This window comes from Falco biarmicus, chromosome 1 (genome assembly GCF_023638135.1).
Source record: "Falco biarmicus isolate bFalBia1 chromosome 1, bFalBia1.pri, whole genome shotgun sequence".
NCBI lineage: Eukaryota > Metazoa > Chordata > Aves > Falconiformes > Falconidae > Falco > Falco biarmicus.
Window position 1 is genome coordinate 38,717,246 of NC_079288.1, and position 15,633 is coordinate 38,732,878.

The following is a 15,633-nucleotide window of genomic DNA, read 5'->3' on the forward strand; positions in this document are numbered from 1 at the left end:
CCGGGCCCTCCCGCGGGGGCGGAGCGCGCAGCCCCCGCCCGCCCCCCGCCCCACCGGCTGCGGCCCGGCGTGCGCCGGGGGCCCTGCTCCTGGGGGGGGGGGGGGGGCACAGCGCTGCCCGGGGTGACGGCACCCCTCCGGGCGCGGTTCCAACCAGGTGCTGCCACCCCTAATTTGAACACGGGCTTGTCTTAATAACTGCCCTTAATTACCTAATGGTAAGGAAAGCCAAAGCCAGGAGTTCCTGGCTTTGCTCATGGCAGCTCACAGCTCCTGCATAAAAGAACTTTCCACTCACCGACACCCCGCACTATGCAAAAACTGCCTGGGAGCGAACGACAGCCACACGGTAGGAAGACACACTTCATTGCTATAAACCCACCCAACATTGCTCCTGCATTTACAAGATGCGACCACCGGTCCTGACAGCGACCCATCCAAGATTCCCAGCCCTTCATTTTAATGAATAATGTATTGCTAATGCTAGTCTGCATTTATTTTAGGAAAAAGCAAGCCACAGCAAGGGCTGTCCCTGCTGAAGGTCTTGGAAGGTAGCTGCAGGCTGCAGCTACATGGCAGCTCCAAACCTTCTGCCAGAGGCAGCTAAAAATATCAGAGGCATGTGCCAAATACAGATAGTAGTTGAGTCCAGTATATTCGTGTTGGGCATCAGACATTTTAGTCTGCATTAACACCAACCTAACAGTAATACCCACTCTCACCACTGTCACAGAGGCCAGAAAATGGCAAGAAAGGTGCAAGACTACAGAAGTGAAAAATGCCTTCAACACTACGTCCATCCCTGTACCCAGGAATCTTTATTAAGACACCTTTTTAAAAATATGTATAGTATTTATTTAAAAGTTGCAGTCACTTCAACCTAGAGCAGCTCTTCAAATGTGCTTCTGCTATAGACACTGTGTAGGTGTTTATGAATTTGCAGATACAGCTGCTTGTACAGGAAAACAGAACCATGAGTTGTCCCTTCGGAGGCCAGCAGCTCCATGCTCCAAGAGCTGTGTAATGGCCCTTCTCTTCACTGGTGGTAGTTTTATATATACCAGTAGGATACGATGCAAAGTCCTCTTCAAGACAACTGTACCTCAGAAAATCTTTTTTTTTTTTTTTTTTTTTTTTTTTTATTAAACCAGTAACTGAGCTCTGTTCGCAGTGTCCTTGAAAGGGGAATGAGGCCTGTAATAGCCGACTGTGTATGGTGAGGCTGAGGAGCCAACCGTTCACCTCCATTCAGGGGCCACGTCTCACTGTTAACTGTGCTGGGTAGCAGTCCATGACCTATCCTGCTCAGCAGGTTCGGTGCCACAAAACATGAACTTCTCCACTTCCACTCATTCAGGCTCGTTTCTGTGCTCGCTCATTCTGTTCAACACAAAAAGTTGAGAAGGTGACTAAAGATGCCCCCCTCTGAGTCACACAGAAGGGACTTTGGGGAGCAATGGGACAATTAAATAATCCTTTCTGGCCCAGTTCTCAAACCTTCTTAGTCTGCAACTCAGAATCATCATTTTTCAAGAACAGATGTTTATCAGGAGTCCTCACATTTAGAAAGCAGAACACCCACTCAAATCACAGCATGGAAAGTCTATTATGGATCTCTATAGTCTACCCATCTGGCAAGTTAAATGCTACCCTGCTTTTGTGTGAAAGCTCTCAACCTTCTCACTGGTGTATAAAGGAGGGCCTGCAGAAAAGGCTTCCCTGGCTTGGAATACACAACTTCTAGTCAGCATAGCTGTAAACTGCAGTCCTAAAAGGTTTAATCCCTGCATTTTGTTTGCCCTTCTCTGGGTAGCTGCCAAAATCCCAGCTCCAGAGGTAAAGAGAAAGGCAGAACAGAAAAGGGAACACCACAAATCACAGAATCAAATTAATAGAATCATTTAGGTTGGAAAAGACCCTTAAGATCAAGTCCAAGCATGAACCCAGAACTGCCAAGTCCACCACTAAACCACGTCCCTAAGTGCCATGTCTCTCTGTCTTTTAAACACCTCCAGGGATGCTGCCTACCTTTCTTTTAACAGAAAACTTCTTCTCCCCTCCCCACCCTTTCTGAATATTTCATAATGATGCCCCCACAAATGTTGCCCTCACTGAAACAGAAATGTCTCAGTTAAAGGAAAGGATCTTGGTCACCAATACTTGTGCTAGTCATGAGTTGCAATAAACTGTGCAAGTTGTAGTCTGATTTTTTAAAAAATTTCTTCCCTGTTTCAATTACCTTGACCGTCTTCTCAAGCTTAGACAAAGCTTCCTCATATCGCTGCACCAATGGCTTTAATGAGTTGCCTTTCACTGGGTGCTTCTTTATGTCTTGGATGCCAGCATCCCTCAACATCCGCAAAAACCTACGCTCCTGTATAACAAAACAGACACCAGAGATGAGACAGACACCCCACTGCCTATCAGCTAGAAAGTGAGCATGTTTTGGAACATGCTGCCTGACTGGAAAAGGTGGGAAGTAGCATGAACCTTACCTTCCTCATGCCCCTGCATGCATGCTTATCAAATGAATCTCAAACCAATGACATACCTGAATCCTAAGGACCAAGCTGAAAGCGACACCCGCTTTTCCTGCACGAGCTGTTCTTCCAACTCTGAAAAAGTAGTGTCAAGTCAGTTTAGCCACATAGTCACTGCTGTTATCAGCTCCAAGAGTCTGATTCTGAAATTCTCCAGATTTAAGAAAGTCTGATTTCAAGTTTTTTGAGGTTAGCACAGCAGGACTACATATAGTTACAAAGGATGAACATTTCCAGGGCTCCTTCAGAGCTGCTGAGCCACTGCAGTTTTCTGAACGTCTAGAAACCCAATATTTGATGCTGTTCAGGACAGTATTTCTAGCTCCTGTGAAAAACATTTTCTATCATAGGGTGCTATCTCTCTATATGTTTCAATACTACATTACTCTGGTGATGCTACCAGAGCTACATTTTGATTAGAAAGCTATTTGCATATTGAAGTAAAACAAAAAAAAATCCAAAGCTAAAAACCCTTTTAAGTGCTTGTCACCTTTGCTAAGCATTTCAAAGTAAACCAAGCTCAGACATCTTCCTTTTGTTCCTGGTCGTCTTACCGGTGAATATATGTCCTGATGAACTGCGGTGCATCATAGTTTATTACATAATTCACTTCTTTAACGTCAATCCCTCGTGCAGTGGCATCTGTGCTGATCAACCTGGTTTAAAATGTATATATAGTCATTGTCAGGTAACATCTCTTGCACAACACACACAAGTGAACACAGCACAACTCTTGCTAATCTCTGTTCAAACTGGCCAGTCAGCCTCTGACCTCTGAGCACGGCAGCAGCATTGTAAATCACTCATTGTCACTGGCATTATGGGCTGCCTGCAGACCTCCAAGCATCACTAGAGCCTTGCCACCTACTGCTGCTAATGAAAAGTTACTGGGTGTTTCCAGGTTCTCCAAGAATGTGACACTAAGCCAGAAGGCTCCCACTACACTGGAGGTTACAGACCTGTACCTATCTGAGCATTCCATAAAGGCACTGAATGCAGACAGCGAGGTGCGAAATTCCAGTAGTCAAGGAGGAATTTAAACACTGGGTTTGGATAAAAAGAAAATCCAGAAAATAAATATTTACCTACTTCTCAGAGACATCCCATACAGCTATCAAGATCACAAAGCAAATCAAACACATGGATTGAAGTAAATCTGTACGCCAGTCTGATCAGGGATTTCTTTGGTAGGAAGCACTAATACTAAACTTAAGATCTTTTTTCAGAACTGTATGTGTTTTGGGCAGCTATGTGAACAAGCTGTTACGTTTACTGCTTGTTATAAAGTAACACACAGAAATTCAGATTACAGCTAGATTAGAACAGGTCAAATTACATGAAGGGTAAACTCAAAAGTCACAAGTCCAAGTCTCACACCCATCCTACAAGTTGGTTCCTGCACACTCTGTTTTACAGAGGACCCCATTTAACTGTGCTCTTGGTTTTATCTAGCTTTTCACACTGGAAACAGGTTATGTTGCAAGACATGCAGAAAACTCATTTTAGATCCTCACAGTTGTATTTTTCCTTGTTCAAATTCCTTCATGGTTCTCTGTCTCTCATTTGGAGGTAACCGAGAAGAAAATTCAGCCACAGTGACTCCACCAAAGGCTTGAATCAGCAGGAACAACCTGTAGGTAAATGGGTTAGAAACAGTCACTTCATTACTTCTGTAACATTATTTGAAAGATACCTGATACAGTGATCTTATTAATATATTCACCTGTGAGAAGCTTCCCTGGAGTTGGTGAAGCACAACACGCGCGTAAATTTCATCCTCAGCATAAAATGCAAAAGGAGCAAAGGCTTGGAATTCAGATCACAAGGCACATAACATTGCTGCAGTCAACAGGGAAGAAGTTTAGAGAGAAAAATTATCTCTTGCCAAGGCTACCTTCTCTGAAACCCATGACCTGTCCATGACCTACATAGGCTTAGATGTTTTACAGCTGACTAAAGCAGCAAACCCAGACCCCACACTACCCTCTTTAGAATAAGTCACAGTTACACGCTGGGAGGATACAATACAAGGTGGAAACAGGAGATCTGTGTTTTTCTAATGTTCTCACTTCTCCACAGCAAGTAACAACATGTACTGCCTTCTTGTCTAGAGGGTGACCTGTATCTACATGCCTTGAAATGCATGTTATACATACAGACAGTTAGTAAGCACTACTACATTGTTATTACTTATCTCCACTCCCTGTTGATGGTAAACTTAAATCTGCATGAAGAGTTTAATTACAAAAAAAATCACCACTAAGGAAATGAGAAAACAGATGTGCAAAAGCAGAGCACTCTGGGTCATAAGTACTCCCAAAGCCACTTTCGCCCAGCACCTCTGCAATGCTGAGGGAACAGCATAGGGAAAACATAGGGAAGACATATTTGTTTATAGGGTAAACACATAGCTAGACACTCCAGAGTTAAACAAAACTTCAAGTATGATTCATTCAAGAGAATTAATGTCATACCGATAGCCCTTCAGGGAGTGTGTATTTCTTATTAGTATCTTGTTCAGTCTCTGTTCCATCTCCGAGTGTTTTTTTCTCAGAATAGACAGAGGTGAAGAGGCGAGGCTGGAATAAGTCCAGCTGCTGCAGCTTCTCTGGGTCCTGGGTCAGCGTGGCTGAAAACAGCAGTTTCTGTAAGGGCATCTGGGGATAGCAGGAGCTGAAATAAATAGCACATGGAAAATGAGCTTTGAAGATGGGGCAAAGGAGCTCCTCCACAAGTGCCTTCAGATAATGTTACAAGGGAAGCAATTAACTCTTTTTGATGCTCTTTTCCTGCAGGTTATTTTCCACCCTCGTTTTATGGTGGAGTTCACAGACAGTGCTCTCAATCAACTGCACAACCGACATCTATTACCCCTGCGCACATCCTTGCATCCTAGTTATCCTTGTCCTTGTTCTAGTTGCTTCGTTCCTTGGTTGCTGATCTCAGTTTCTGACACATATCTACCGTGCTGTATGAAAACAGCAGCTGCGGGTAGATAATTCCAAGTTTTTCTTCAAATCCATTACTCAGCTTGCCAGAGGGCATTACTACAGTTACTGTGCAAATGAATCACAGACTTGCAGTATTTGTGCATTCTTTTGATGCTCCTTTAGACCAGTTAAGGAAAGCTTGGAGAATACAATACTTATGCTTCAGTCTAAAAGACATCCTCTAGTATCAGCTGTTCACTGCCTGCTTTGTCAAGCTTTGAAAAAGCAGCTGCCTTACTTTGGCAGACATTTCTCAGACCAAGCAAGCTTTGGGAGTGCCTGTGCACTCCGAAAAGCAGGGCAGTGACATCTAAGCGCTGGTGTCTGTGCTACCAGTTCAAAGAAACACATTCTGCAACTTACCTGGCTGCTGTTATAGGCCCTGGTTTGGTCCTCTGAAAAAGCAGGTTGAAGCCAGCGTAATTTTCTACTTGGAATGCAGCTTTGACAATTTGGTTCAGACAGTTCTGGTGCATGTCATCAATCATACGGTCAGCTTCATCTATAATCTGAATTCATAAGGATGAAAACCACTACTTATTAAATACTGTCTAGCACTAGGGAGCTTTGATTTTCATAGAATCATAGAACCATTTAGATTGGAAAAGACCTTTGAGATCAAGTCCAACCACTAATCCAGGACTGTCAAGTCCATTGCTAAACCATGTCCCTAAGCACCACATCTACACGTTTTTTAAACGCATCCACGGATATTGATTCCACCACCTTCCTGGGCAGCCTGTTCCAGTGCCTGACCACCCCTTCAGTGAAGAAATCTTTCCTAATATCCAATCTAGACCTTTCCTGCCGTAACTTGAGGTCGTTCCCTCTTGTCCTGTTGCTTCTTATCTGGGAGAAGAGACCCCCCCTCACCTGCCTACAACCTCCTTTCAGGCAGCTGTAGAGAGCAATAACATCTCCCCTGAGCCTCCTTTTCTCCAGGCTGAACAACCCCAGTTCCCTCAGCTGCTCCTCATAAGACCTGCGCTCCAGACCCTTCACCAGCTCTGTTGCCCTTCTCTGGACACGCTCCAGCACCTCCACGTCCCTCTTGCAGTGAGGGGCCCAAAACTGACCACAGGATTCAAGGTGTGGCCTTGCCAGTACCAAGTACAGCGGTATGATCACTTCCCCAGTCCTGTTGGCCACACAATTTCTGACACAAGCCAGGATGCTGTTGGCTACCTTGGCCTCCTGCTCTCCAGCAGATCAACACTCCCACCTAACTTGGTATCTCTGCAAACTTACTGAGGGTGCACTCAATCTTTTTGTAACTTTAACAAGTGAGCCAGAATGTAAGATAATGGAAGCTTCCAGTCAACAGAATTACCTTCTTTGCATATCTTTCCTCAAATGAGGGCAGAAGTTTCTACCCCAAAATTGAATTTTGCTTTTGTTTCAGTGGGTCAGTTGCCAACCTGACACTCAAACTACACACAAATTCATCTGCACATAAACCCAGTCCCTGACTCCTAGTAAGAGATAAAAATCTCCATACCCTACATAAGACTGCAATGTCATCTCTGCACAGAGTCCCATATGGTGGAAGCTACTACAGTCCAGTAATTTACCCTGACCTTGACCAATAAGGCTTTACTTCATGTCTGCAAGAGGCTAAGAGAGAAGGGGAAGTGGGTGGATGCTTGGGTGTCACAAGCTGGAATAAAACACCTCATCTTGACACTGCTGTCTGAGCAATCTGGAGTGTAGACTAGGTCCACATGACAGTCCCAACAGAGATGTATTTGTGTACCATGCAAGAACAAAGCAGGAATTACAGCGGTAATGGATACTACACTAAGGCGGGAGACCTGTGGAGCTGACTTACCAGGAAGCGAAGCTGTGTCAGACTGAACCCCGGGGTCTGGCTAATGTGGTCTGTGAGCCGCCCTGGTGTAGCCACAATAATATCAGCCAGGCTGCAGTAGCCTGTCACTCTGAAAGAACAAGCAGCCCATCAGTACGTTTCTCCCTACACCACAAAGCAAGTAACAGAGATCCTTGGTCAGCAGACCTTAAGATTTTCTTACTATTCAATTAACCTAGAAATAATCAAATATGCACTTTGCTTTGGAGAGCACACAAAGGCAGTGCTGGACACTAAACCATATTCTCCATTGTACTGCCCCACTTCAAACAGAAAGTATCATTCTTCATTGCTCTTAAAGAAAAAAAAAAAGCTTAACCGCAGCAAAGTCCCATAATAATCATCTATACCTGAAGGTATAAGGTAAATGTTTGCATTTTACTCAGCTGGTGAAGAACCCCCAAAATCTAGTAAAACACAACAATCACCAAAAAAAAGGCATAGTAGCAGGCACTTTGACAATCAGTGTCTAGTATATAAACCCACTATTCAAAATCATTATTGCTTGATGGTGTGATGCGATAGCCTGTATTTTGCCCTCAGTTTACTGAGATTAATTTACAATCTCTATAAACCTTAACAAAAGTCCTTTTAACCTACTTTTTCTGGACAAGCATCTCCTGCTCCTTTGCAAAAGATTTCTGGCCAGTAATCAAAACAACCTTCAGACCTGTCCCATCAGTGTAAATGTTGAACACTTTACTCACCTGCAAAGAGACGGGCTTTGTTAGCCACAACGAAATCACTTAGAAGTAATACTTTCCATTACACTAATGACATCAAACCCACTGACAGGTCTTCAACCTGCTTCACAGAACAGCCAAGCAAAATACTGACTGCACCAGCCTTCCCCTCAGCCCAGCCCTGCTCAGAGAGAAGGGGAAGAGCCGCATACCTGTTGTGCCAGTTCTTTGGTGGGCAGAACAACCAGAGCTCGTACTTGGCAAACTACTCGATCTAGCAGAACCTGCCAAGACAAAGACCAGATAAGTCCCCCAAAGCAGCGGGGAGAGAAGGGGCTTCTTGTATCTAACCTAGTGAGAAGAGATGGGCTTGACACATCCTCACAGAGTCTTATGTTTCTCTTTTACTCCCCTCTACCCTCCCAATTCTTCAGGCTGTGCCTGCTGTCTGACAAAACAAGTGGAATGCTGAGATGAAGTGAACTCGTACAGCTCCCTCAGACAGCTACAAGCTAAAAATCTGCTGTTGTGTGTCTACAAATTCCTTGGCTTTCTGACCTACTTCTAAGTTCAGATTTCACTTGACCAAAAGCGACAAAAGGTATTTCACAGGGGGTAAACTCACCTGTACTATGGGTATGACGAAAGACAGGGTTTTACCACTGCCAGTAGGTGCTGAGACACAGATGTCTCTGGGGCGGTATCCTCCCTGCCCCATCAAATACCCATTGGATGCACCCTGTAGAATAGCAGGAATCACCTCTGCCTGAACTGAACAAAAACAGAAACAAACATAAGCTATGGAGTTAATGAACTGGACTAAACCCAGTGTATCCAGAAAAGCAATTACACACAATGAATCTGTTTCCACATTGTGCTGTGGTTGCTACAGACATAAGACAAAGAAATCAAACCCAAGTCTGAAAAGAAATGCTATCTGCATTTATCTGGGAGCTTAGCACTGAATACAGAGATCTCCCTCTCCAAGAATTCAGCTATTTCTAGTGCTCAGCTAGGATGTTACTATGTTAAATACTGTTTTCAACTCACCTGTCTTCTTGTTCTCATGTTAGGAAGGCACTGGGCAGATTCAAAACCTATGAATATTTGTCTGAAAGCATTCTTTAACTGAAGTACAAACTGCTCTTACAGAAACACAGAACATGCAACAAGGCAACGCATCCATAGCTTCCAAGGAGCAAAATGCACAACTGCTATAGGGTTTGGAGTAACTCAAGTTCGCTGCAGAAGAATATACAGAGACTGAAGCAAACAGTTCTGTACAGACAACAGCTTTGGCTGTCATGCATGAATTCTCCCCTTTTCTGGCCCTGTGACAAGCCCTGACAAACTGGCCAACTTTGGTTTATCTATGAGGTTCAGCAGCCAGGGTATCTAGCTCTGTGACAAGACCATATGCAGCGATGCATATGATGTATGACTTCAGCAGACACCATCTTTACCACAGAGAGCACAACACTGCTTGATTTATCTACTACCATGAGCTGGAATTGATTTACGAGAAAACACAGCAGGTTTCTGATAGCAACTTCTTAAGATCTCCCAGGAAAAAATAAGCAGTACCACTTAAATTAAAATGTTGCATAACAACATACTTTAAAAGAGGAGACACATGCTGGCTTTCCAACGTAACCTGGATGAGTCTCTGATAAAATCTAAGCCTCCAGGCTCAGCTGGACCAAGTAACTGACTGAAGGTCAGAGATTCAACCTTCTTCCCTCCTCTCCATATCCCCGCTTCCAGCTGTACTCTCCATTTATTTAGGAGCTGGTACTTATTGTACTCGTTTGCAAAACTGGTGAAATAATGGAAAACCAAGGTTTTTTTGCTTGAATTGTCTTCTGCTGCTTTAATGAGTTGAATGGGTTCCCAGAGAGATCAGATTAGCAGCAGAGATGGTGGAAGGTAAGGAACTAAAGCACATGCCTGGCATACGTGAGAAAAATGGGAGGACACAAGGAAGACCTCCCTCTTTTGGCAGCTGTAAGGCATTACTTCAAGCCACCGTATTTTGTGGAGCTGCACTTATGACTATGTAAGACTTCAATTACTCAGCCTAGATAAAGCTGTGGAAATGAAGGGTTAAAAATAGTGCAGTCACTTTGCTGCATTACACTTGGTTTTTTCTGTATTTTACTTCACTGAGCACATCAAATATACAGCAACAGACTGCAGGAGGTATGTAAGTCAGTTTAGAAAGAAACAAAAGCACTATCAAGGTACCTGGAAAAAAGGACTCTATCCCATTCATTTGCAGCTTTTTCAACAATCGGGGATGAATTCCTGGGACATCTCCGATTGGAATCAGATTATCTTTGATACGTTTCTGCACTAGTTTGGGTTGAGCAAGCCACTGTGGTAAGAAGGGCTGAACCTGAGATGGAGACAAGGAGAGTAACAAAGCACTTCTGCCATCAAACAGACAATATCATATGTAAAATAAGCTGGTAAGATGCATGTTCCTTCCTGACCATCATCATAATTCACTCAAGCTAGTTACCTTCTGCACTGGCTTTCTATCATAGTCTCCAAGAACCACCAGACTGGAGGGTGGAGGATTTGCCCCTTCCTCTGAGGCTAAGGACAGCTCCTCCTTTGTGCTCTGATTTCCTTCAGCTTTTTCACTGTTCTCTTCTTCCCTTGTTTCAGCTCCCTCTGTTTCCTCATCCCTCTTCTTCCTTTCAGAAGACTTATTTTTAAAGTTATTTCTGTTTTCCTTTTGCTCGATGTGTTCTTCAGAATCTGGAATTTGGATAAGAGGAATACAAAGCCACAGGTAAAAACGTGCTACAGAAAAGGGACATAAGGAACATTTTACAACGTAGGACTTATTTGACAACTTGCAAGCTCCTCTTTCTTCCTAAATCCAAATGCAAAAGTCAAACGTTTCTTTGACAGTATGAGGGCAAATGAAGACTGAGATGACATGCCTCCCTCCTTCATTTACACTAAATGGATCCTCAAAACTTGCAATATGGGGCTTTCCTCTAAAAAAGGAATTACTTTTGGGACGTATTAAACAGAGAAAAACAAAATCGGGTAAATTTGGCAAGCCACTCAAAGGGCAACTTGTCTTTTGAGAACTGTCGACCAGAATAAACTGAAATCCTACGGCCTCAGTTTGCCGCTACCTGCTTCAGTCCTCTCTTGCCGCACTTTCGATTTTCTATTTTCTTTCTTCTTCGAGGGAGTGCTGCCATCTCCTGCCTCCTCAGTACCCGCCCCTTCCTCAGAAGAGCTGCAAGGCTGTCGTTTCTTCTTTAGCTTCTTCAGTCCTTGTGCACAGGGTTGCTCATCGCTCTCCTTCTTCCTTTTTCCAACGCCGGGCTCGCCTCCGGGGATCGGCGCTGGGCCGGTTGCCCCGGTCAGCTCGTCCTCCCCTCCGCCGGCCTGCGCCTCCCGCTGCTTCCTCAGCTGCCGGGCTTTGGCTTGCTGCCGCAGCCGCTCCAGCAGGGCCCGAGCCCGCTCCTCCGCCTCAGCCCCCTCCTCCTGCTCCTCCTCCCCGCCGTACCTGCAACAGCCAAACAAAACCTCCTCAGGCACAAGCCACCCGACCACCCCCCGCTCGAGTCTGTGCCGCAGCCCCCGCAGGCGGGACGGGGTCGGGCCATCGGGTACCTGTTGATGCAGAAGAGCGCCATAGCCGCGTCGCGCCGCCCGGGCGCACGGAGATGACGTCAGCGGCGCCCGCGTGGCGGTGGCGGAAGGCTCCAGAAGGCGCGGGGGCGGGCGGGCGCGCGCCACCTGCCGGCAGGGGAGGGACACCGCCGCGCGCAGCCTGAGGGGAGAGCGGCGCTGAGGGGCGGGCGGGAAAGAGCTCGAGGCGCCAGCGGGCGGGAAAACGCTGAGGGGAGAGAAGCCCCTCCGTCGCGGCCCGCCCCAGCTCTGCCAGGTGGGAGCACGCCTCCGAGGCACCGAGGGCCAGCAGAGCACAGCATAGCTGCAGGCACAGCTAGCTGGCCGAGAGCACAGGGGCTCACCGTACCACCGCAGGCCTTCCAGCACAGCGCCCGCAGTGCTGAGGGCCACCTCCCTGAAGGGGGCCGGCGGCGTATGCAGTGGGGGGTAGCAGCATTTCAACTGAGCAAGCAAAAGCACTCCTTCCTTGCTTGGCCCCACGAAGGTGGCACGTCAATAGAGGAAAAAAAAAACATCCCTGAAGCTGCAGGCACAGACCTGGCCCAAGGGCTGCTTCCACTGTGGCAACAGAGAACACAAAAGAAATAAAAAAAAAAAAAAAACACCTACAGCACAACCTCCACTGCCCCACCAACCCACAGCTGCAAGAAGTCCTAAAGGAACCTACAGCCTCTGAAGCCCAACAAGGTAAAAAAAAAAAAACAAAAAAAATCACCATGGAGTGCTGTCAGCCACCTGCCACTCAGTCTAACCCTACTGTGAAATACCATGTCTGAGAATAAAAGCAAACCTCAAGTGTTCCTTTTGTTTGCTTTAGCAGAGTGAAACAGTTCTGTTACCAATTGCCCAGCTCCACCCCCAACCTGCCAAAGACTACACCACACAGTTTACTTCTAAATCTTTTATTTGTTTTCTACACAGAGAAAACAGGAATGTTGAAGCAGCAATATTTAAACACACTAGCAAGGAGCCATCAATCTGTGAGAGCGCACAAAATCCAACACGGGGCCATCTGTGCGGTGGTCTCTGCTACGGGGCAGGATCAGGGTAGGTCCAGGAGCAGCCTCTTCAGACAGATGGGAGAGCTCTACGCAAAGGTGGAGCCATTCCAGCCCACATTGGCAGCATTCATGTCAAAGTAGTTGATGTACACTCTGCAGAAGAGGCACAGGAAGACACAAACAATGACTTCATTAACTCATTTGTGTAAGTTATGAGTGAGACAGAACAGGACAGGGGGCAGTGCTTCTTATTCCTCAGAAGAAATGTCAAGCTTAATTTTTACCAAAACCTAGCTCAATTCTCCAGCACACATCCAGAAAAAAAAAAAATCAATATTCCTCAGAGTTCCTGGAACTGCACTTTTTTTTGTCTTCAGTGCAAACTCTTCTTCAGTCTGGAACCATTCAGACACCAGACAGCTTTTGGTTAGCAGCCTGTCAAGAATTTCCAAAGATCAAAACCTTTTGTTTCTGAGCACTGCAGTCCTTCACACGTGTCAAATAGACCAGCAGCCCCACAAAAGCCAAGCAGGCCCTCAGGGTCAGCTCTGCACTTCTGCCTCCCAACCCCAGCGTGTCAGTAGCAGCTGCACACAGACACTCCCCCCAAGGCTCCACTGCCTGCGAGGGAACCATTCACAGCCTGCTGGTTTCCACTTGTTCTTTCAGTTCCAGCCTGTTAATGCTCCTCCATCATGCTTTCAGCCTCCCATCACCAGAGGACAAGACATCACACCTGAGAGGCAAGCTGTACCACTTGTCAGTCCTCTGGTATTTTTCCCTACTCTGAGAACAGGAAGCCATTTAACAGAGGGCTCAGATGTAGTCATTAAACTCTTAACTGGACATGAAAACACTGCAGATGAGCACTTGCTATTTTCTCAGTCACATGGACTTATTCCTGGCTTGCTGTATTTTTAAACAATCTTGTCAAAGTAATTTCAGAAAGCCAGATAAATAAGGTTAAAACTGTGTCCCAGCCTCACCTGTCTGCAGATACATGCAAGTGCTTAGAGATGAGATCACACAGCAGCTTGGTGTAAGTCTTGTTCTGCTGCCCTCCTATTTTGCCGATGCTGTAAAGGCTGCAGAGCGCGCAGGGATCAGTGGAGCCCCCGAAGGACATCATCTGATCAGGTACGATGTGCACAGCTATGTACTGCAGTAGGAGAACACAGTTACAGCAGGTCAGACCTTCCCTCTCAATGCAAACTTGCTTTACCTACCAACTTAAGCAGCACAGTTGTGTTCTGGGCTCAGGCAGCTCGCCCTCTGCACCCTTCCCAGCCTCTGGGGAAGCATTAACGGCTCAAGTCGCTGCAGCCCACACGGGCGGCATGGCTGTGCATGCTCAGGGATCCCCTCAGCTTTAGGGACAAAGGTTGTGCTTGGGCAAAGCCGCAGGTAAAAGGGACACTCCTGCCTGCCACAGCCCCACCACTGCATGGGGGGAGAGGCACCGTGGCTGGAGATAGAAGCCTTAAGACTATATTTTCGTGCCAGAATCCACATCCTCAAATCACTGACAGAGCCACCGGGCCTGTCTAAGAGCCTGTCTGCAATTCAGCCTTACCGGGCCGGGACTTCTCAGGCTGCAGCGTTTTGGCCCAAGAGGGCCGCATCCGACCGCGGGGTAAGCGGGAACAGCCCGGAGGAGAGCTCGGTATCTGTGACTTGGCTTTGCCAGGCTCGCTGGCCGGGCAGACACCAGCCCCTTCCCCCAAACGTGCCGCCAGCACAGCTCCGCGGCTGAAGCCCCGATTCCTGGGCAGGAGCGCTGACAAGTCTCCGCCGCCGTAGCTACGTGAGCACAAGAGCTCCCTGTGGGTCAGGCTGCTGCGCCGGGCGGCCCGGCTGATGGCCGCCGGGCCTAGGGAAGGGCAGCAGCGCAGGCAGAGGGAGGCCTGCCGCCGCGCCACGGCTCCCGCGGGGAACTGCCGGCACGGGGGGCGGCGGGCGGGACGGGCACCAGCCCTTCCCCTGGTGCAGCGGCGCCCGCGGCCACGCTGTGCCCGCAGGCGCTTGCTCTGGGCGGCCGCGGCCCCGCCGCCCCTGACGGCCGAGAGAGCCAGGGCCTCCCCTCGGCACCGGGCCCGCCGACCCTCGGCACACGTGCTCGCCACGCTCCCAGCCCTGCCCCGCCGGCCCCATCCCGCGGCGGGCTGCGCTCCCGGAGGCCCCCGATCCCCCGTCTCCGGCAGCACCGGCCCCGCCGCCCGTCCTCACCTGCGCGGGCTTGCCGGTGGCCTTGGCCAGCTGCTGGGTGAGGTCGCCCAGCAGGCTGTCGGGCACGGCGTCCTTGCAGACGTTGGTCTGGATGGCGAACATGGGCATGGTGGCGGTAATGGGGGGCGGCGGGGCCGGCGGCGGGAACGGAACGGTGCGGCGGGAGCGGCGGCTGCACAGTGGAGCGAGGCGGTGGCGGCGGCGCTTTTAGTGCACGCGGGGCCGCGCCGGCCTTAAAGGGGCCGCGCCCGGCGGGGAGGGAGGAGGGCCGGGGGGAGGGCGGGGGGGAGACTGCCTCTTCAATCTGCTGCCCTGGCTGCGGATTACGGCGTCCCTCCCGCGGCAGGCTCCCCGCCGGAACTCTCCCCCCTTTCCGCTGTTATTCCTTTGCTTTGTTACTACCATGGAGCGTTTTTTTGGGGGGTATATTGTAGGCTCCTCCCTGGAGCTGAGTCCTGGGCAGTTCATACATAACCTGGTGTCAGCGCTTGTAGCACTCCCACCGGCACTTGCAGGATCAGGGCCAAAAAGGCCCTAGTTCGGCAGTTGCAAAAAAGGATACTTGCCCTTGCTCCGAAGGGATTTTTTTTCTTTTGCAAGATAAAGGCACATTTGTGCGGTTTGTGTTTTAACTGTGTGCATAGCTTTAACACGATGTAAGCAGAA

The 15,633-nt window shown here is 48.0% G+C and overlaps 2 protein-coding genes across 2 annotated transcripts; both read right to left on the reverse strand.

Moving 5' to 3' along the window:
* Positions 1-779: 779 nt before the first annotated feature.
* Positions 780-11,762, reverse strand: DDX51 (DEAD-box helicase 51). The gene is made up of 16 exons (XM_056356740.1): positions 11,720-11,762; positions 11,233-11,612; positions 10,602-10,843; positions 10,325-10,475; positions 8,706-8,851; positions 8,293-8,364; positions 7,998-8,104; positions 7,359-7,467; positions 5,894-6,039; positions 5,015-5,213; positions 4,264-4,379; positions 4,055-4,171; positions 3,095-3,196; positions 2,552-2,615; positions 2,240-2,374; positions 780-1,380 (listed from the first exon to the last, which is right to left on the reverse strand). Exons 1-16 carry the CDS (start codon positions 11,740-11,742, stop codon positions 1,354-1,356), a joined length of 2,136 nt encoding a protein of 711 aa, XP_056212715.1. The 5' UTR covers positions 11,743-11,762; the 3' UTR covers positions 780-1,353.
* Positions 11,763-12,626: 864 nt separating this feature from the next.
* On the reverse strand, positions 12,627-15,197 carry MIF (macrophage migration inhibitory factor). The gene is made up of 3 exons (XM_056326527.1): positions 14,968-15,197; positions 13,728-13,900; positions 12,627-12,894 (listed from the first exon to the last, which is right to left on the reverse strand). The coding sequence occupies exons 1-3, from the start codon at positions 15,073-15,075 to the stop codon at positions 12,828-12,830; spliced, it is 348 nt and encodes a 115-aa protein (XP_056182502.1). The 5' UTR covers positions 15,076-15,197; the 3' UTR covers positions 12,627-12,827.
* Positions 15,198-15,633: the final 436 nt, after the last annotated feature.